At 44.6% G+C, this 21,030-nt stretch overlaps 1 protein-coding gene across 4 annotated transcripts in view; it reads right to left on the minus strand.

Moving 5' to 3' along the window:
• The window catches only part of DCLK1 (doublecortin like kinase 1), a 207,537-nt gene that overhangs the window by 74,662 nt on the left and 111,845 nt on the right, over window positions 1-21,030 (minus strand). For all 4 annotated transcript variants that reach the window (XM_081004105.1, XM_081004104.1, XM_081004106.1 and 1 more), the window contains exon 5: window positions 5,340-5,456. In XM_081004105.1, the coding sequence (XP_080860231.1) occupies window positions 5,340-5,456 (117 nt within the window). The remainder of the gene's footprint in view (window positions 1-5,339; window positions 5,457-21,030) is intronic.

Raw genomic sequence — 21,030 nt, forward strand, 5'->3', positions numbered from 1 at the left:
AAAGATAGAAGCATTCCAGCCAGCAAAACATTACTACCAAGATTATAAACATCCTGGGCTTGTACATAATTTCTCTTTCTTTAAGTTCATCTGGTGCCACACATACATGTCACACATAGAAAACCTCTAACATTCCTTTGAGGATCCTGAATGAGACTACAATATGCCTTTGAAGACAGTTACAGTATCATGCCACCCAGGGTGCAACATAAGACCAATTCATACTATTACAGGTTCTTTCTCCATCATCTCCAGTTTCAAATATTCTCAGGTAGCAAGACTGGGAAACATCTGAGTGCCCAGAGAGTGCCACCAAATAACAGTTTGGGGCTAGGTGAACTAAAGGTACCCATGTAGTATACTCCAGATTATATGGTGGATTCCCCTGCTTTCTCACTCAGCCTGATATCACCACTTTACTAAAAACCGATGGAAAGAGGTATTGGAAAACAAGTTTTATGGTCATCATTCCATCAGGAAAACTAGCACAGAGACCAATCCCTCATCTCCAGTTTTCAAGGACCTGTATGCTAAGGAAAGCCATATTTATTAGGTAATGCCAACACTCTCAGTGGTGCTCTGAGACAACTTAGATCTAGTACATGTCTTTTTCGAGAAGTATTTTAGCACTGCATCCTACAGAACCTTGTAGTTCCATAGCAGTTTGTAGGTGCAAAATGCACACAGATTTTGCATTCTGACAATGTTTTTGCATCCAGTTTCCTTCACAGATATTCCACTTGGATTAAAAGGTGTGTGTGTGTGTGTGTGTGTGTGTGTGTGTGTGTTGGAAGCAGGCATCAGCAATAGTCAGCCTTCAGGCAAAACACCCCACCGACTACTCCACTGTCAGATACTGATTGCCACTCCAATTTCCAAACTGCAGGCAAAGAGAAGTGTAGAGAAAGTGGCATTTGTTGGAACTGAATTTGTTGGTAGTACACTTTCCCCAGCCTGGTGCCCCTAGATGTTATGGACTACAACTCCCAACAATCCAAGCCAGCATTTCACGATATGAAGGCTGCCTTGGGGGTGCACCTGAGGCCACATATCCACACTGACTTCTCAATGCAGTTATTTGGGATAGGTAGCTACTAGCCAGGAGACAAAGCCTTCTTGCTTGCCTTACCAGTTATGTTGAAGTCTTACTCACTGAGGATGACAGTAAATACTTAAAGCCAAAATAAAATCCTTTGTATTGATTTATGCTCATTATGGGTCTCTGACATTTTCAGACCAAAGAGCAACCTAAATGGAGGATGTAGGAACATGACAGTCTGCTTACTAAATTTCCTTGTATTGTAGGGTTTTAATTTAAAGTTGTAACCATTTCTGTCACAACACACTAAGTTGGAATCTATGGCTCTAAAACAGTGACACCTCAACCTCCACAGCAGGGCCCAACAATACATATTTAAAAGCACATATTTATTTTCTAGGATAATCTGCCAGTTTTCTTAGAAAAAAGCAGAGGCAGCACATTGTACTAAAATTATATTGCTTTTTAACAACTGCTAGTTAGAGGGGAGAACATTTTGTACTTCTGCTAAAACATGCCTGTTCAGTTGTTGTTGCTTATTTACTAAAATGGGTTGCCAGACACAATAGAGACAAAAGGTGGGGGGGGGGGGCAAGATGCCAAGGGGAATAAAGTGAAATGTGTTTAAGCAAAATAATAAAAATAATAATCCAAGAATTGTTTTTTTTTTAAAAGTATAATAATGAAAGCGAAGTGCACAACAAGTGTTTACCACACTTATCAGCCAATCACCCATTCCCACCACCCTTCTGAGTAACACCCCTCCCCACCCTCTCACTATATATAAGGGTCTGGTGACTTCTATTTCAGTCTCTAAGGTGCTACTGGAATGAATTTTTTTATTTTGCACAACAACCATTACCTTAAATGACACAGACGACATCCTTGAACCTGCAACATGTTTTGTTTTGTGTGCTGTTACAGCAAAAGAACCACAAGACAGCTTGTGTAGCTCACAGCTAAGTCTATGTTCTGAGCTGATCAGGACCAATCTAGACACCAGATTTTGTAACATGGCAGACAGGTTATGCATAGGCAGATTTAAGGGTGTGTGAATGGTTTGGTCACACTGTGCTCTGAGCCTCGGGGTCACCACAGGAGATGCCGCAACTATGATTTAGAATGGAGCGTGAGGGGGGGGGGCTCTGAACTTTGGCATTGCACAGGGTGCCATTGAAATCTGAGACCCCCAAGGTCCACCACTAGGTTATGGGAATGTACCATCTCAGAATACAGGTGATGGTGGAATATGAATGTTTGAATGGTCCCCAACCGTAAAGTGCCTCTGATTTTAGAAGGCTAATATCTGGGCTCAGATCCATATAAAAATTGGGGAACCTGGGACGTCTCCATAGCCAGGGGTTGGTACAAAGTAGAGAATGTATGATGAGCTGGATGGACACACTGGTCTGACTCAGCCAGGAAGCTTCCTCTGTCGCAGATCAGACTAAATACCCATCTAATGCAGTATTGTTTACTGTCACTGGCAGTTGCCCTCATAAGTCTTAGAAAAGGTGTTCACCATCACCTGCTAAGCCACCCTTTTAACTGGATATTATTATTTATTAAATTTGTTGTCACTTTTAACCCAGAATGACTTTCAGCGAACTAACCAAACAAAACCCGCATAGGTACATTTAAACCAAGGGGATAGGGAATATATTAAAAACATCCTGGCCACTTCTAAAAGGCCACAGATAGTTAAACGGCAAAGGAGATGGTGGTGGTGATAATGCCTAGAACTGCAAAGCATGCATTCTTCCACTGAATAACGGTCTCTTCTTGGGGGACAGGCATCTGACAAACTCCTGCAGTAGAGATGGGAGTGAGGCAACATAACTGATGCTGAGGAGATACAGCCTTGATCATTCCCTGTATAATTCAGATGTGAATTCAGGGATTCTTTATGAGCAGTAGCATATACCATGAATCTGCAGTGAGGATTCTTGATGTTAGGGTTCCTGAAGCAACTTCTTTCCAGTTCTGGGTATAAATTAAAGCTGAGGCACAACTGGAAACAAAACTGTACTTTATTTAACTTTATCCCACTCAGTGAGGGGTAATCCCTTCACTAGCAAAGGCACAATACCATGGTGCAAAAAATATATGGGTCCAGGTACAGCTCATGACAAAATTCAATTAAAAGCACCGGGATTGATTAGTTTATGTCATTGGTTTCACTGGGACTTGGCCATGATGATTTTTTGTGGGATCAAGGACAGAATGTGGAAACTGGTGGAAACAAACCACTATCAGGAGAAACAGCTGGAGATTCTGTTTTACAGATCAGCCAATCCACTGCAGCAGAAGGAAATCAACTGAGCAAACTAATAGTAGTTTTATAACCCTGTTTAAAATCTATGCTATACACTTGTTGTTGTTGTTTAGTCGTCTCCAACTCTTCGTGACCCCATGGACCAGAGCATGCCAGGCACTCCTGTCTTCCGCTGCCTCCCACAGTTTGGTCAAAGCTATACACTTAGCCATATTTAAATTTAATCATCCACCCACATTAAAAATATGAAAACTATTGCAATCAGTTCAAGGTATTCCATGACAACTCGCACCTTGCAATCATATAAACTAATGGCTATATGTTGTTATATACTGTAATAAATATTTCACAGTGATTACTTTTAAGACAATGCAGGATACCATTTAAAAATAAATCCATTTGGTTCTGGCCTTACCATGGAGCTATCACACAAAGCAGTTGCTTTGCACAGAATTTCTTTCATATATCCCCTCCCTCTTTATACCATTAAAAATGGTCTCTAGTCCAGAGCCAGAAGGGAGAGAAGAGTACACCATTTATTTATGGTATTTATATATCACCCAATTAATTATGTCCTCAAGACACAGTACAAATTTTGACATGGTTCAGTTTTGACTGACGTGAAAATGTCCAAAACCAGCAGTGGTGAAAATTAATTTTGACATCTCTAGGACAGCTACAAGTATTGTATCAAGTGTCAGGGGACTACACCCCAGCCTATTCAAATATACAAGGAAGGTGTGGAAAGCTTTGTGATTTGTAGACCATTTGGCAACAAAACTGTAGTCAAGTAAATCACTCAGCTTCCCAAGGAACTGCAGCCTATTGAACCTTGACTAATGAATTTGGCTCTACCTAGTGCCGTGTTTTGTTTTGTTTTAAATAGAAAAATAGGTGCTCACCATGCACCTCTCCCTTGTTCTCTTAGAATGGCAATGGTGCCCCACCTGCAGGAAGGCTTATACTAGGCTAAGGGAAGAGTCTGAATGGGAAGTTGAGCTTAAGGCAATGGTGCACAGTTAACTCACTGTCCCAACCTATATACAAACACAAGCAGTGTATAAGGAGAAAACGGGGAAAACAGAGGTTTTTTTCTAGACCCGTGTTTTGAGAAATGTGTTTTAGGATGGCATGAAAATAAATGTATGCTTTTAAAAGAATAATCACAACTTAAATGAGAGGAGTGCCAGTTCTATGAAGATGTATATTTTGTTCATTTCTGTTTTCATGGTTACACACAGTTTTAAGACTGGCATGGCCAATAATCAAATTTATAAGAACATAAGAAAAGCTTTTTGGATCATGCTAGTGGCCCATTTAGTCCAGCATCCTGTCAGTGCATAAAACTGACAGGTAAACAACAATAATTGTAACAAGCCCAGAAATCCATTACACAACAGAAATGACAGTCCGTACAGCAGCAACAAAAATATATTATATTATGTAATATTCTGAATATGCAAGGAAATTACCTTCCCACACCAAAACCAGTCATATGTTAACAAAAATAGAGACACAGGCCTGGTTTGAGTGATGTTTTATGGCCTACATAGCCAGCAATGGGCATCAGGACCAAGTGCTTCCTTTCTGTCTTGCATTAAACCTGAGTTCTCAGTTACGTCCAAACCAGGGAACTCTGGTCAAATGCAGTTAAATACAAACAACCAATATAAAAACAATTCAGAAGTAAAACCTACATAACCAAAATAATTTATTGCAATTGAATAAAAAGTACATATAAATGAACACTGATATGAAATCCTTAACAGGCTGATTCTGATATTTTAAGCTACATTATTCCAGTTTTTAATATCAGTTAAATCCGAGTTCCCCACTTCAGATGTAACAGGGAACTGTGGTTTAATACAACCCAGAAATGAAGTGGTGTTCAAGGTGAGAAGGAGCACTGCCAATTCCCAGCTTTATGAACCACAGTTTATGAAGCCTGGAGCAACTATGCTAAGCAGGCCCTTGAAAGTTTGCCTTCAATAGTGTATTTATGTAAAGTTACATAGACTCCTTTACCTGAGCTGGTGGATGCTGGAGATTTGCTGCGTCTAGACGGACCAGGACTCTTGGTAGTGCTCCTACGTGGTGTTGAAGCTATTTTGGTATAGGAAGTGGATTTCACTACCCGACATTCTGAAAGACAAAAAAACACCATTCAATTAGCAAATTGTGGACAGAATGTGTATGCTTATTTGCCTTTAAATTCCTTCATAAAGAAATATACTCAAGTAGCCTAGTCTCCAGTGGATAATTAACTGTTAAATCAAGAATAGACAACAGGGTTCATAGACTCCAACTCCCTTCATTCCTGAACACTGGCTATATTGGCTGGGTCTGATAGGAGTTGTAGTCCAGCAACTATAGGAGGACAACACAATGGCTACCCATGTTAAACAATGACACTTGTACATCATATCATGGTGCAGCTTGCTTTTAAAATATACTCCCCTATTGCCAACACTCTGCATTGTAATCTTGTGTCAATGGATGATGCTAAATGTCTGTCATACCTAGATAATGTTGGGAATCTGAGGTGAGATACCCATGCAGTGGAAGTTGTCGCCAGTTCCAGTCACTACACAGAGGCAGCTTAAGGTCCAAAAGGGCCTTATCTTCTGCTGCAGAAGATAAGGCTCAATAAAACAGTTCCTGATATTGTTACATCCAACTTGTAGACTTTTGCAGATATAAACATGCAAGTACAAAGTATCTCTGTTGTTCTGGCAATTCAAGATGGAACACAGACAGACTCACTCACTTCACAAGACTGACCCCGACACACACAGCACAAGACCACAGACAGATGAGCTGACATGCCTTCATCATTTATATAGTCAGCACTGGGCCATTACCATAACAACTGGATCGGCTGACACTATACCTGTTGGTTTTGCTCATTCATGGAGTGATTTATGCTCATGAAGAAAATTAATTATTTCCCTATGATGCTGCTTTAAACAATCATGGATTCCCCCAAAGAATTCCTGGAACTGTGGTTTGTTAAAGGTGCTGAGAGTTGTTAGGAGACCCCTCTTCCACTCAGAGAGCTACAATTCCCAGCAGTCAGTTCTGATTTTTGAGAAAGTGTTTAGGCCACATAAGATGATGCAGGTTCCCATCTGCAAATCAGTCATGAGTGGCTTGAAGAAAAGTGAAACAGGTTTGTTGCCCTTACATAATTCTCTGGTGAACTGCAGCTTACAGCAAAGCACACAGAATTTATCACGGGCAGAAGGAAACACTCTAGTTCTTCCTAAGAGAAATCAGTAAAATCAATGTGCCTATGAAACTGCCATCCCATGCGAGACTAAGATGTTCAGGTTAGAATTTACGTATGCATACACAGCTCTGTGTTATGCCTGAAAATGGCTCTTGGGCTGAGAATTTGAGAAATGAAGTGTCCATTAAAGCCAACATATTGCAGCCATGATGAAAATTAAAAATAAATCAGCAGACAAATCAGGTAAAACAGCAAGAAGAAAAAGAAATGTGGGTATTTGGCAAGATGGTATTTAAATGAAACGTTGCGTACTGCCAAGGGAACCTTAGGTTTGAAGGGTGGGTTTTAATGTACTACTGATGATGATATGGAAATATATATGTATGCTAGCCTTCAGGGGAGGATCTACTGGTCTGGGTACACTAGGCACTCTGGTTGAAGTTTCACAAGTTCAATTTTTGAAAGTTCAACTCCATCTTAGAGGGCATCTCCAGCTTAACCCCTGAAGGTTGCTGCTATGACTTATCATCTCCAACTGACCAGCACTCTCTGCTTTGATCAGGATACCACCTGGGTGAGAAAACCATCAAAGCCATCCACTCCTGGTGCTGAATCAAGGACCGCTTTATCTGTGACCTGTGCTCTGATTGACTGAGTGTCAGCCATTGCTCAGTCCAACATGGGTAGGAACCCCTTAAAAATGGGCTGTGGTATGAAGCCCTGTCTCCATCACACCACGGATTCCTTCACCACAGGGTCCATCATCCATCAACAATCATACCCCCCCCTGCAATTTAGTACCTATGCTGTATTACTCATGAGGAGACCAGAAGACTGCCTATAAGTAATTAAACGAGCTAAAGAGCTCCTTTATTTTCCAGTCTGCTTTGTCCATTTGTGATACTCATATACTCTTCACCTAGATAAATCAGCACACAACGATCATGATCAAACCAAGATAGAGCTTTATTCCTGTCCGCAATTGCAGGCAACTGTATTATGACTTGATTGTGCAACACTGTATTTAAGTTGCACCTCAGCTCGTGGAGAAATGGAGTTCTTTTTATGTATCAGAAGCACTAAATTCCCTACTGATTAGGACACCCAGGCCTGTGTTCTAGAATCTAGATAATAAACAGATGCTGACCTAAAATAATTGTGTGGCTTCCTGTCTCACCTACCAGAGGCGAGCTCTTCTCTGCTCCAGCGGGGTGTACTTTGACACCACGCATGTGGTAGCTGGATCTCAAAGGCTCCAGAATGCCTTTGTTTTGCTAAGTGGCTTGTTAAACAAAATTACCTATAAAATTATGAGCAGATGGTGCATCACTCCAGTGCATACTTGATGCATCTGCAAAAAGGATAAGTAGTTCTGTTTGAAAGGCAGAACTTTGCTTGTAGAAGGGTCCTAACACTCCTCTGTTTGAGATACTGTTAATAGGGTGGATGGAAAGAAGTAGGTTTCTGCAGTTGTGAATATATTTTAATTAGCATGTTATATTAGTAGCAAAGGTATCTGTGGCCAAAAACTAGAAAAACGCACAATTGCATATTGGACAAATAAACACTATGAGTCACAGAAATCAAGCAAACTATAGCTGAACAGTTCCAAAAAGTGTTTGGAAAGTTGACTTCCTTTTTTAAACTTTCTGACCAGTTATCTGTCAGTTTGCATTTTTTGGTGAAGAAAGTATTGATCTGATGTGTAGAGATCTTTCCTATTCTAATTTATTCAAGAGGGTTCTGGAAGCTTCTTTGTGTGATGTAAGCTAGTGCAAGCTGGAAGTTTCCAGCCCACAAGTTAAGTTTCTATTCTGCCTAGAAAACAGGCAGGAGGTTCCTGATGTTTGGGTTATTCCTTCAGAGAAGCTGAACAGCTGGTTTGGACTGGTTCTGTTATCTTTTTCACTTAAGCTCATGCTGACTATAATAACAGGCCAGAAGGAGCCTAAGTTTCACTTTCTGACTTTCTTTCCTTCTGGTGTAGTGTTCTGTACAAAGTATACTTAGTGTTCAGGTTTTAGTCTTATTATAAGTTATTGTAAGTTTAGGTTAAGTCAGCTACAACTGGATTTCTTATGGACAGTGCCAATTTGTGACCATTATGCTCATTTACCTTCAGTAACAGTAGTAAACTCTGCTGGAAGAAATACAATGGCCTCTGGCCTATTTTGGGGGGAATCCTGCAATGTGCTAAGTCTTTTACTCTGCAAACTATATGTTGGAGTTCTGCTCTGGATCAATATTGAGTAGAATTCTTAACATTATTTACTATATATTTTTGATAGTTGTTTGTCTGTTCACTATGCATTTGAACACCATGTGCATTTGGATATCATAACCAATTTTTGCATGATGGCTCCTGAAATCAAGGAACAGGTTTTCATCTATGTTTATTTAGATACAATGGCAATTTTTTTTGATGAAGATGGTGGACTGACCCTTTCAAAGCTGTACTGATTTCCTTGAGCTCCCGAGCAATGTTGGGCATGAGAGTGGTAGCAGACAATCAAGGTCAGGACTGAATAAACATAAAAGAAGATGTATGGCGCTGTGGGTTAAACCACTGAGCCTAGGATTTGCTGATCAGAAGGTCGGCTGTTCGAATCTCCACGACGGGGTGAGTTCCCGTTGTTCGGTCCCTGCTCCTGTCAACCTAGCAGTTCGAAAGCACGTCAAAGTGCAAGCAGATAAATAGGTACCTGTCAGGGAACTGCAATCGGAAGGAAGGGAAGTGAAAGGGCTCACACAGGTTGGGAGAGACTCAGCAGCTGAAGAGGGAACCAGTAGGGGGAGAGGAGCTGAGCTGAGGGAAAGTGAGCTGGAGGGATGGCTCAGAGACACTTCCAGCGAAAACAGTGGGGAGGTTTCAGGACCTCCTGTAGGGACACCCACTCCTCGCCGGAAACTGTCACGCAGAGAGTCCAGAAGACGTGTTTCCGTTAAGGAGCTTTTATGTTGGAAGCGATTCCGAAAGCAACCACTGTCGGAATCTGCCAGCGACTGACGGAGCCATGTTTAAGGGGCTCCGTTACAGACAGAGGTTTGCAAACTTGACCAAACTCTGAGGGACTAGGATTTTACACACAAGCAGCTCATCGTCCCATCACAGCATTCCGACAGTCTCCGTGAGCAGCTTGTGCAGGAGAAGGCATCATGAGCAACCCAGCCGGAACCGGAGAAGCAGGAGCTGGAGCGGGTCCAAGCCTGGAAGAAAGGTACCGGGTGTTGGAGGTCCAGCTAGCGCTGCAGACGGCGAGGCTTGAGGAGAGGAGGGCTCAGGATGCAGACAAAAAGGGGAAAGACACCCAGCTCGTCAGAAAGGTACCAGGATTGGTGCAGAAGTTTGGGGGGGAGCCCAAAGACTATCATGGCTTTCGGACAGAGATGCAATATGCCCTCAATCTGCAGTTTGATGAATTCCCTGACGAGGAATCACGAGTGGCTTTCGTGATTGGGCATCTTGAAAAGGGGGCGAGAGACTGGGTTAGACCCCTGATGGCAGCGAATAGTGACGTCCTAAAGGACACGATGAAGTTCTTTCGCGCCATGGATCTGATGTTTTCCAGCGATATTGAACAGGGAGTGGTGCGCAGACAGTTAATGGCTTGCAAACAGGGGAGCTGATCTGTCCGTGAGTACTGGACTGAGTTCACCATGTTGATCCATAAATTGGGGTGGGATCTATCGGCGGAACCCATTCAAATGCTCTTTGAAGAAGGGCTTTCTTCGGCTGTGAAAGACGAACTTTCCCGGGCGCCCAGGGCGGAGTCTATGGACCAGCTGACCAAATCAGCGCTGACCATAGGAGCGCGCCAGGAGGCGAGAGCATTGGAGAGGCGGGAAGGGAAGGGGGAACGTTGGAAGGAGTTCCGCATTCCAGACATTCCAGAGCCAACTTTCCCGCCGGCAGAGCCGATGGAAATCGGAACAGCGCGCGCGCGCGCAGTTTCAAAGCCCAGTGAGGGGGGAAAGAAGGAGGGAAAAGGCGCCCGGAAATGCTATCTCTGCCAACAGCCAGGTCACTTTGCCAGAGTCTGCCCCCAGAGGAAGGAATGGCAAGGGATGGTAGGAGCTGTGGAGGGAAGAGAGGAAGAAATACCGGAGCAAGTAAAAGCCAACGCCTGGCTGCCACCGTCGGGGCACAGCAGCCAGGCCAAAGAGCAGTGAAAGTGCCCACGCCAGAACCTCCTAAACCCGCCCTAGTGATAGAAGTGGCGCTAGAGCTGCCAAACGGACACCCTCTAAAGATAAAGGCGCTGTTGGACTCAGGCAGCTCCTGCAATTTCATGAGCAAAGAGTTTGCAGCTGAACACCAGATACAGACGATCCCTTTAAGCAACCCCCTGCAGGTGACCACGATCGATGGCAGGGAGCTGTTGGGAGGAGAAGTCAGCTTGCAGACCGTCCCAATGATAATGAAGGTGGCAAGGCACACCGAACTGATAGCGTTTAATGTGGCCACCTTGGGAGGAGCTCCCATTATATTGGGGATGAGCTGGCTAGCGTTACATGATCCGCTGGTGGGCTGGCATCAGAGAGTGGTTTCTTTTGGTTCAGCACATTGCTTAGAACACTGCAAAGAGGGAAAGGGTTTGGCAGGGGCCCAAGCCACCCTAGCAGGGACTGAAGTAACGGAGAACGTGAAGGTACCACGACAATACGCAGATCTCCGCGACGTCTTCAGCGAAAGGGAAGCTGACCAACTACCTCCGCATAGACCCTTTGACTGTCAAATCAATTTACTCCCTGGGGCACAGCTCCCTGTAGGCAAGCTGTACGCCATGTCAGACAGAGAGATGCAGGAGCTAAGAGAGTTCATTGACAAGAACCTGAAGAGAGGGTTCATCAGAGAGTCCAGGGCGGTGGGGGGCAGCCCAGTGTTTTTTGTGGATAAAAAAAACACGAACAAGCCGAGGCTGGTGTGTGACTTCAGGGCCTTAAATGCAGTGTCAGAACCAGTGGCTTTCCCTATGCCCAGGATTGACGACATTTTGACAAGGGTGCGGAAGGGAAAGATTTTCACAAAGCTGGACCTAAGGGGGGCGTACAACCTGATACGAATAAGGAAGGGGGATGAATGGAAAACCACCATGTTCACCCCTTTAGGGGCATTTGAATATTTAGTTATGCCCTTCGGCCTACAAGCAGGCTCCGCATGCTTTCAATCGTTTATGAACCACGTCCTGGGGCCTTTGCTTTACAAGAATTGTGTGGCCTTCTTAGACGACGTGTTGGTGTATTCTGAGAATGAGGAGCAGCATGTGAGAGACGTCAGAGAAGTGTTGAGCAGGCTGCAAGCCAACCAGCTGTGGGTGAAACTGGAGAAATGTCAGTTTCATACCAAGGAGGTGGAATTCCTGGGGTATCGCCTGTCAGACAAGGGATTGGCCATGGATCCCGGCAAGGTCCAGGCGGTGCTGGAATGGAAAACACCCAAAACAAGGAAGGATGTGCAGAGGTTCCTAGGATTTGGGAACTTCTATCGTAAGTTCATCCGAAACTTTGCCCACCTGACGGCGCCCATTACGGACTGTCTCAGCAGTAAGAAGAAGTTCGTTTGGACTGAGGAGGCGGAGCGAGCATTTGAGGAACTAAAAAGGGCCTTCGCCTCGGAACAACAACTCCTGCATGTGGATTTACAAAAACCGATGAGAGTGGAAACTGAAGCATCAGACAGAGCGATTGGGGCGGTGCTTCTGCAGCCAGGGAAGGAGGAGTCAGAGTGGAGACCGTGTGCCTTTTTTTCGCGAAAGCTGAACAAATCCGAGAGGAACTACACGGTGTATGACCGAGAACTACTAGCCATTCATGAGGCGTTCCGGAGATGGAGGCACCTGCTAATTGGCGCACAACATAAGGTGCAAGTGTGCACTGACCACAAGAACCTAGAGTATTGGAGGACGGCACGAGTGCTCAACCAACGGCAAGTGAGATGGGCCCAGGAGTTCTCCAAATTTAACTTTGAGATTTGTTACGTGCCAGGCCCAGAGAACATTAGGGCGGACGCTCTCTCACGCAAACCTGAATATTTGGAGGGGGAGGGAGCACCCGAAGAGAGACATGTCATTCCAGAGGACCGCTGGGTGTGTGGGGCGGCATTGGTGGGACAAAGAGAACTGGTAGAGGAAACAGAGAATGATGAATACGCCCAGAATAAGCTCAGAGGTCTTAGGGGTGAGGGAGAGGAACCAGGGGGTTTTGAGGAAAGAAATGGAGCTTTGTATTACAAAGGGGCACTGTATATCCCTGAAGGAGACTTAAGGGGGAGGGTACTCAAGCAGTTGCACGACAGCCCCACGGCGGGGCATTTTGGACAACACAAAACCATGTGGTTGGTCACCAGGGAATTTTGGTGGCCTAAGGTGAGGGAAGATGTACGGGAGTATGTAAGAGGGTGTGAGCAATGCCAGCGAGCCAAAGGGGAGAGGCGGGCACCGGCGGGGCTATTAGAACCCTTACCAACCCCAGAACGACCTTGGGAGGCAGTGTCGATAGATTTTATGACTGATCTGCCGAAGTCCAAGGGGAAAACAGCCATCATGGTGGTGGTAGACCTACTAACAAAGATGTGCCACTTTGTAGCCTGCTCGCATGCAGTCACGGCGGAAGAGACAGCGAAGTTATTTGTAGAACACATTTTTAGGTTGCACGGAGTGCCATTGAGGGTGGTCTCAGACCGAGGAAAACAATTTACTTCCAGGTTCTGGAGGAAGCTCATGAGCTTACTGCAGGTGGAGGTCAACTTTTCGACTGCCCGGCACCCTGAAACCAACGGGCAGGCGGAAAGAGCAAACGGTGTCCTCCAGCAATACCTGAGGTGTTATGTCAATGACAGAGAGAATGACTGGGTAGAAAAGTTGGCGCTGGCGGAATTTGCCTACAACAATGCCGAGAATGTGTCCACAGGGATGAGCCCCTTCTTGGCTAATTATGGGTGTCATCCCAGGGGTTTCCCAGGGGGAGAAGGGGAGAGATGGAGCGTCCCGGCAGCCGAGCATTTTGTAGAAGAAATGGAAGCAATCCATCGTCAGCTCCAACTCAACTTAGAAAGGGCGAAGGAAGAATACAAGAGGCAGGCAGACAAGAACCGAAGGGAAGGTGAAACCATAAGGGTGGGAGATAGGGTGTGGCTGTCAACCCAAGGGTTGCCGTTCAAAGGAGGTTGTAAGAAATTAAGACCCAGGAGATTGGGTCCCTTTGAGGTCATTCAACAGGTCAACCCAGTGGCTTTCAGGCTCCGGTTACCCAACCACATGAAACTGCACCCAGTATTTCACAGGTCGTTACTGTCACCGTATGAGGGGGGTCGAGAAGGGATGGCCACTCGGGGACCGGTCATAGAAGAAAGGGAATGCAGCAGCCATGTGGCAGAAATCCTCGACGCCAGGTGGAAGGGGGATCAGGTGGAGTATTTGGTAGCGTGGGAAGGAGAACCGGAGTCAGAAAACACTTGGGTAATGGCAGAAGATATCAATGACGAGGTATTGATAGAAACGTTCCATCAAAGGTTCCCAAGGAAACCTCAGCCTGTGGAGAGGTTCCGGAGGGAATACTTTGGGACCACCGATGAGGAGGAGGAGTTGGAAGGATTCTCGGACTCGGAAGGGGAAGGGGAGATGGACTCTGAGGAGGAGGAGTACTTCGAGACCAGGAACCGCAACAGGTGGAGAGAAGTGTTCGAGACATCGGAAGATGAAGGAAGTTCATTCCGGGGCTTTGCCTCCTCACCGCCCGTAGAGGAGGGGGCGAGAGGGGATGAAGGGGGCCCTGGAGGGGAGGTGGATGTCAGGGAACTGCCATCGGAAGGAAGGGAAGTGAAAGGGCTCACACAGGTTGGGAGAGACTCAGCAGCTGAAGAGGGAACCAGTAGGGGGAGAGGAGCTGAGCTGAGGGAAAGTGAGCTGGAGGGATGGCTCAGAGACACTTCCAGTGAAAACAGTGGGGAGGTTTCAGGACCTCCTGTAGGGACACCCACTCCTCGCCGGAAACTGTCACGCAGAGAGTCCAGAAGACGTGTTTCCGTTAAGGAGCTTTTATGTTGGAAGCGATTCCGAAAGCAACCACTGTCGGAATCTGCCAGCGACTGACGGAGCCATGTTTAAGGGGCTCCGTTACAGACAGAGGTTTGCAAACTTGACCAAACTCTGAGGGACTAGGATTTTACACACAAGCAGCTCATCGTCCCATCACAGTACCACTCCGGCGGGAAGGTAAACGGCGTTTCCGTGTGCTGCTCTGGTTCACCAGAAGCTGCTTAGTCATGCTGGCCACATGACCCGGAAGCTGTATGCGGACAAACGCCGGCTCCCTCGGCCAATAAAGCGAGATGAGCGCTGCAACCCCAGAGTCGGTCACAACTGGACCTAATGGTCAGGGGTCCCTTTACCTTATGCTTAGATCCAGTTTCTTGAGACTGCATAGCAAGTACAGTTATTATTGTGGGGAATTATAAGCAGTGTTGTCAGGTGATCTGTTTGGGAATCTGAACCTCAAGCAATACTTCAGATAGCAGTTGTATCAGAGGAAAAGAAACTCTAACCTTAACTTCCTGCAGTCACAAACGTATCAGCTGGCCCTCACACATAAAATACGTTAAAAGGATGCAGGGTCCCCTCTTCTTCTCCTGAACCATCTTTTTTCAATAAATCACAGTTTCCAGTCTACTGCCCACCTGCCCCAGCAGCATTGCTGACAACGATGCATATAGACAAATTGAAGAGAGAAGGAAGTCTCCACCCTCACACTCTGATAAGGTGCACAGTGGTCAGGAATAGGGGAATGAGTAGAACACCCTTCTGCTCCGGATTGGAGCAACAATAGTTGAGCAAAGTTTAGACTGAAGGGGACAGAAAGTTTCATAGTACTTGAAGAGCAAGATTTAATTACATGCTAGCGAAATTTACAATACAAAGGACTTACAGAAAAACTTGAAATAATACAGATGCTAAATAATAATCAGTCTATTGATCCAACCGCATGAAATAAAAAACAAATCAATCAGGCTGCAAAACAGTAATTTCCTGCATTATCTCATAATGCTGACCTTGTAAAGGACACAAGTTCAAACGTGTTAGATCACTGAAGGCTTTTCCCTATAAAATGAAGATGATAAAAAATACATAGCAAAGGCAACAGACAGAAAATATGCCAATATGGTGTCAGTGCTAGCAAAAAAATAATGAAAACAGAAGAAAAAGGAGAATGCACTCCAACACTGCAAGGTTTTTGAAAAAGCTTTAAAATGCAGAGTAATTTCTAAAATGCTTAAAGTCCAACTAACCTTGCTCTCTGCATTGCCCTCATCTGAAATCTTTCAGTCCTGTAGTATCTCTCTAACATACTATATAATGTAAAGTAAGCAGAATCAAACTATGGTGGAGGAAGTTAGAAGTGAGCAGGCCTAGCAGATTTAGATCCCCCGCCTTTTTAGAAGTGTTATCTGAGTTACCAGTGGAACCAAATGCTTATTTGTAAACCAGATCATACCTTGTCACAGAACATTTGCTCTGCTAAAGCCTAATCCTCAACCATCTTTTTCTTTCCTTTTTCTGTTTTGTGAAGTTGTTTGTGTGGCAGGGATTAATTTTTGGAATCTCCCCAAGGTTATTAAAAACCTATTTCTGAAAGATGGAGACTTTCTCTTGGTTCTGAAAATGTCTGTAGTACAAAGATAAGCCATACAGAGGATCAAAAATGTCTCTGGTTGCTGGAAAGTCATTTTATTCAAAGTATTGGGATGCCATCTCTGCTATTGTTGAGATGGCATCAATATCAATTCTGCAGCATCTGCAGACCCTGAAGGGCAATAAAAATAAACTATTATGGCAACAATTTTTTACTTTTTAATTGTGAAGAGTAATTGGTTGGGAACAAAAGAGATCCCTGCCATTCTAGGGTTTTTTGTTTTTTAAGCATGCTTTTAATTAAAATATGGTTTCTTAGCAAACTGTTGTTTAATTCTTTGTAATAAGGCTGTCAGCTTTTGACATAAAATATTCTTGGACGTGAGAAGGAACCTGGAAGTCAAGGATGCTGGGTCAAAATTTGGAGCTCAGAACACTTCCAGGCTAGAATCCAACGTTAAAGTTCTTTACCCACCCATATTGTCCTGCTTTAAGACAATAACAACAACCTAAAGGGTGGGGGCGCTGGCCTTGTTCCTTGCTTTTCTGGGCATTGATCCACAAGCAAGAAAAAAATCAGGCTGGTTTGCACTCCCCCCCCCCGGCCTCAACTGCTGACGCCATACTATTGTTGTCCTTACTACCAACCTTCCAAAAGCAACATAAGACTTGAAAGAACATATTTTATTGACCTGCAAGAGGAACGGAAGCCATAAATGACTCACAGCCCAATTCTGTTCCTTTATTTCTGCAAACATTGCATTGAAGTTGGACTGCTGAGAGTAGAGAGGAAGCAGGGTCACTACTACTTCACTTACATGAACCTTGTGTGCCATTTCCATGGGGATTATCACTCAAATCAGGCCGACTCTGCTTCACTTGTCTATCAAAGGATGCTGGCTTACCCCCATTTAGCCAAACACACAACATTATGAGCCTGAATTCAGCAGTGTTTGTTTATTCCTATGAGCTTCAAATTATCTATCAGTGCTAGTGGAAGTGGTCAGCTCACGCACACATCTGTTCAGCTCATACTTGCTTCATTTTGTGAGTTCATTTCTCTCCCCCCCCCCCATAATGTAAGCCAGTAAGGTGAGGGAGAAAGCAGCAATTACTACTTTACCTTGGCAGGACAGGGAGTCGGAGGTTCAGGCAAACAGAGCAAGGAAAAACCTAGGCAAGGCAGGGATTCAAGGACATCATTTCCCTGAATATCAGTTGCTGGGAATCACAGATGGGGAGAGTGCTGTTGCACTCATGTCCAGCGTGCAGACTTCCCACATGCATCTGGTCGGCCACTATCAGAACAGGATGCTGAACCTAGCTATGCCAGTTACAGCAGGCTCATCCTATGTTCTTAAGGATTTGGGATTCAAGCAGCACCCTGGACAGCTGCGTAGAACTTGAGTGTTCTTTCAGCACCAGGCAGACTGAGTCTTAAATACAGTGGTACCGGAGGCCCGGAGGCCCGTTCCGGAGGCTCGTTCGCAACCTGAAAGGAATGCAACCGGTGTCTGCGCGTCTGCGGGCCGCGATTCACCGCTTCTGTGCATGCGCATGACATCATTTTGCGTGTCTGCACATGTGTGAGTGGCGAAACCCGGAAGTAACCCTTTCCAGTACATCCGGGTTGCCACGGGACGCAACCTGAAAACACTCAACCTGAAGCAAACGTAACATGAGGTGTGACTGTACAAGCACAGTACCATTTTAGGGGGCTAGCTTTGTGTCTGTAGTTAAAGAGGCCTAGTTTTGACATTACTGACTCTGGAGGATATGGGGAGACTGTAATTCTGCTAGGGATGGAGATCTCCGTGTCGGAGGAGGGCAATGTGATCTTCTTGGGCTGAAAAGGTACTGGCATAACAGGTTCCTTGCAGGCATGCATTTCTGGAGCTGACTCTGCAGACAGTCCTCTATCCCAGTGCAGTCCCTCTTACGATCCCTGGTCTCACCCCCCAAAAAGGTGGGGAGGCATGACAGCTACTGAAGTAATCACAAGCAGCACCCAGTTTAGGTTAGTGATGTCATTGGCCCACACCCACAAGTTGCACTGCTACCCACTCCCCAACAGGGCACCTAAAAGGTAAAGGTACCCTTGACTGTTAGGTCCAATCGTGGACAACTCTGGGGTTGTGGCGCTCATCTCGCTTTATTGGCTGAGGGAGCCGGCGTACAGCTTCCGGGTCATGTGGCCAGCATGACTAAGCTGCTTCTGGCAAACCAGAGCAGCGCACGGAAACGCCATTTACCTTTCTGCCGGAGCGGTACCTATTTATCTACTTGCACTTTGACGTGCTTTCGAACTGCTAGGTTAGCAGGAGCAGGGATCAAACAATGGGAGCTCACCCCATTCAAAACAGCAACCTTCTGATCAGCAAGCCCAAGAGGCTCAGTGGTTTAACCCACAGTGCCACACGCATCGCACACAGGGCACCTGCACAAATGCTATATGTATTCTTCCTTAATAAGTGCCAGGTCACACTGCACAGCAGCACTGGCTATTTACGTATTTACGTATTACGTGTAAGCAAACACACACAAACAGTTATCAAATTCAGGAACAAAGGCTGGACATGATTCCTGATAACATGAGAAATACAACTATTTTATATACTGTGTTCATGAAGGATCGTGACTGCACAGCTCTATTGCATGTTAGTATGACCTGATGCGTAACAATGTGAATTTGTGCTATGGCAGGGAGCCACACAAACCCACAGAGCCTTTGGGAAGCTGAACATCATAGCACTCAGCAAATAACATCCTGTGGATAGCTCAGTCAGTCGAGCATGAGACTCTCAATCTCAGTGTCATGGGGCCAAGCCACACATTGGGCAAATGATTCCTGCATTGCAGGGGGTTGGACTAGATGATCCTCAGGATTCCCTTCCAACTCTATGATGCTATGATCTTGTGGATAGCAGTGCACAGTACTTGACAACAGGTGCTCCCTGTCCCACAGGGCTCCTGCAGTAACAGGCATTTCTTTCCTGAAGCCACGGCATAGCAACAGGGAACCATGAGCAATCGTATATTATTATGCTATATATATGAAGTGCAACAATTAGTCATCGCACTAAAACATTTTTAGTCAGAAAGAACCTTACGTCCCAGTGTCTGCTTAATAGCTGCATATTTCATACTTTAAGGATGATGAGAGGGGAAATGGCATGTCAAAATCCTAAACATACTCGTTAGTATGAGGGTAATAATTCTATTGAATTATTTCAAAAAGTTGTGCCTGATGTGTGTAGCCCATTTATTTCAATAGGAGTTTTCAGGAGAAGCTACTAAAGCAGGTTTCAACAAACCACTCATCAGTGCCAGACAGAAGAAGCATTAGGTGAAAGCTTCTTCATATATCCCATCTGTGCTAATCAGCTAGAGCAAGCAGAAAAGTCCATGTTAAAACAAGGCTGAGGGAATGAATGGTGGAGATTGAGTCTCTCATTTGATCTGCAACCCTTGCAGGAACTGATAGATGTTAGAATGGAAAGTGTTTTTGCTATCACAAGGGACTAAATTCAAATAAAGATTTTTTTATTTTATTTTTAACAAAGAGGGACTGAGAAAATGAAACAGAGAGGAAGGATACTTCTCTTCTTTGCTTGCATGGGCTTCCTATTTCAGGCCACCAGTTTAACAAATAAAGTTTATTTGTAAAACTATTTGTACAGTGGTACCTCGGGTTACATACACTTCAGGTTACATACACTTCGGGTTACAGACTCCGCTAACCCAGAAATAGTGCTTCAGGTTAAGAACTTTGCTTCAGGATGAGAACAGAAGTCTGTGACCGTATTAATAAATTCATTCATTCATTCATTCATTCAAGAACAGAAATCGTGCTCCGGCGGCGCGGCGGCAGCAGGAGGCCCCATTAGCTAAAGTGGTGCTTCAGGTTAAGAACAGTTTCAGGTTAAGAACGGACCTCCGGAACGAATTAAGTACTTAACCCGAGGTACCACTGTATTGCTAACAGTCAGGGAACTATTCTTACTTTAAGCAACAGCAGGGTCTGCATAGTTGTGTTCACAATGCAGAACACCTTCTAATGCAGGAAGAGTCATAAGTTACAATATCAGCCATGATACTGAATGAGAAGATTCGCTTTTAAACGGTTGATGTCTTTCTGTAAGAAAAACTGGAGCTAAGCTTCAGGGGGGAAAGTTGGCAAAAGTCAGTGTTCCCTTTGAAGCTGGCAACCTTCCACAAAATGAGTCACTGCCATCAGCAAAGCATGTTATGCCTGGCAGAGTAGTTCACAAATTTACTAGCTACGCAAGATGTCTTTTTGTGAATTAAATGGGTGCTTTTGCAGCAAGAAGTGATGCTTGACCAAGAAAACTCTTGGCTCAACTCTTTTATTGCACTTTAAAGCTTAAAAAAAAATCATAGGAATTATACTTAGGTTTCTATACATTATATTAAATGAGAGCAAGACCGTACTTTGGAAATATAATATGAGTATGGATTTATGTTAGGTGAACTAATGAAAATTGTGATATTCCCCATCCTTCTTGCTATTCCAATGCCCTTGCCACAAGCATTATTCTAGAGCTGAAACTAATTTGGGGAAATTCATTTCAAGCTTAATGCCCCCACGCCCACCTAGCATTTTTAGTTACTCATATTGTTTGATGGATATTGTATGCTTTTGAACAGTTGCAGAATAATAAATAAGACAATGTCCCAAAATTCTACCAAGCTTAATTCCCCCTCTTCCTCCAAATAACAAAGGAAATTATGGGTTGCATCCAATTAAGTTATACTGAAATTAATACACCTAAATGAGTCACGTTCCTTTATTTCAGTGGGTCTACTCTGAGCATAACTAGCATTGGATATATCTAGCTAG

Source organism: Podarcis pityusensis, assembly GCF_964106645.2.
Source record: "Podarcis pityusensis genome assembly, chromosome: 4".
Lineage (NCBI taxonomy): Eukaryota > Metazoa > Chordata > Lepidosauria > Squamata > Lacertidae > Podarcis > Podarcis pityusensis.